Source organism: Silene latifolia, chromosome 11 (genome assembly GCF_048544455.1).
Source record: "Silene latifolia isolate original U9 population chromosome 11, ASM4854445v1, whole genome shotgun sequence".
In the NCBI taxonomy this organism is placed as follows: Eukaryota; Viridiplantae; Streptophyta; class Magnoliopsida; order Caryophyllales; family Caryophyllaceae; genus Silene; species Silene latifolia.
In genome coordinates, this window is record NC_133536.1 from 85,151,060 (window position 1) to 85,152,697 (window position 1,638).

At 41.9% G+C, this 1,638-nt stretch overlaps 1 protein-coding gene across 1 annotated transcript; it reads left to right on the forward strand.

Moving 5' to 3' along the window:
* Positions 1–333: 333 nt before the first annotated feature.
* LOC141613613 (uncharacterized) lies at positions 334–1,168 on the forward strand. The gene is made up of 3 exons (XM_074432357.1): positions 334–732; positions 934–1,047; positions 1,160–1,168. Exons 1-3 carry the CDS (start codon positions 334–336, stop codon positions 1,166–1,168), a joined length of 522 nt encoding a protein of 173 aa, XP_074288458.1.
* Positions 1,169–1,638: the final 470 nt, after the last annotated feature.

The window sequence follows — 1,638 nt, forward strand, 5'->3', positions numbered from 1 at the left end:
GAGAACTAGGAGCAAAAGAAGCAAAAGAAGGACCACAACCTTCCTCCACCACCCCCAATTTATGAAGTAAAATTCATATCTGGTGGATCGAAAATTTATGGCCTGACCAGTTCAGCAGCAAAAAAGATAGCCAGGATGCCAAGGACTATATCACCCTACAAACCAGATCATGTCCCATCGATCACTTTCAGAGATTGCGACCTGGTAGGAATTCCCGACGTTCATCATGATGGCCTGGTAATCTCAATGCAGATTGGAACTGCTACAGTGAGGAGGATCCTGGTAGATGGAGGCAGCTCAGTGAACCTGATCATGCTCGATGTACTGAAAGCCATGAATATTGACGAAGAACTAATCACCAAGAAGTCCAGCGTTTTGGAAGGGTTCAGTGGAGAAACCAAAAGCACATTGGGAGAAATCCATCTCCCAACTTATGTTGAAGGTGTCTCATCCTTTGAGAAATTTGGAGTCCTGTATTGCTTGTCATCCTATAATGCAATCCTAGGCATGCCATGGATCAATAATGTCAAGGCTGTACTATCAACCTATCATCAGTGTATCAAGGTACCGGTAGACTGGGGCATAGCAACAATCAAAGGAGAACACAAGGCAGCCCAAGAATGCTACACAACGGCATTGAAACCTTCTAAGGCAGGTAAGTCCCTTGCATATCAATTACCATACCCTATCAGGAGCACTTATGTGGCACCATCTAGGATGAAAACAGATCAGGTAATTCTAGACCATGAGTATCCTGACAGGTATGTTCTAGTTGGGATTGACGCCCCAGATTGTGTCAGGCCAGAACTAGTAAAGTTTCTTAAGAATAAATCATCTTGGTTTGCCTGGTCTTATTTTGATATGACTGGAATTAGTGCTGATTTAATTACACATAAACTTAACATTGATCAATCTTTTAAGCATGTGCAATAGAAAAGACGAAAATTTGCGCTTGAAAGAAATGCAATAATTAATGAGGAAGTAGAGAAACTTCTGGATATGGGTATGATCAGGGAAACAATGTACTCTGAATGGTTAGCTAACGTGGTTGTTGTGCAGAAAAAGAATGGTAAATGGAGAGTTTGTGTAGATTACACTGACCTGAATAAAGCCTGCCCTAAGGATCCGTTTCCCCTGCCACATATCGATGCCATTGTAGATGCCATAGCAGGGCATGAGATGCTAACATTCATGGATGCCTCAAGCGGATTCAATCAAATAAAGATGCACCCTGCTGATCAGGAAAGTACTGCATTCATTACAGACCGAGGCATATACTGTTAGACAGCCATACCCTTCAGCCTGAAGAATACAGGGGCAACGTACCGGCGCCTGATCAACATGATGTTCAAAGATCAAATAGGAGATATCATGGAAGTCTATATAGATGACATGGTAGTAAAATCTAAAAATGCGGAAGATCATGTGAAGCACTTGGAAATACCATTTCAGATATTAGAAAAATACAACATGAAACTCAACCCTGCAAAATGTCATTTCGGAGTCTCTGTAGGTAAGTTCCTTTGACACATGGTCACAAAAAGAGGCATAGAAGCCAACCCTGAACAAATAAAAGCCATCCTGGAACTTCAGTCACCCAAGTATGTCAAGGACATTCAGAAATTGACAGGTCGGGTA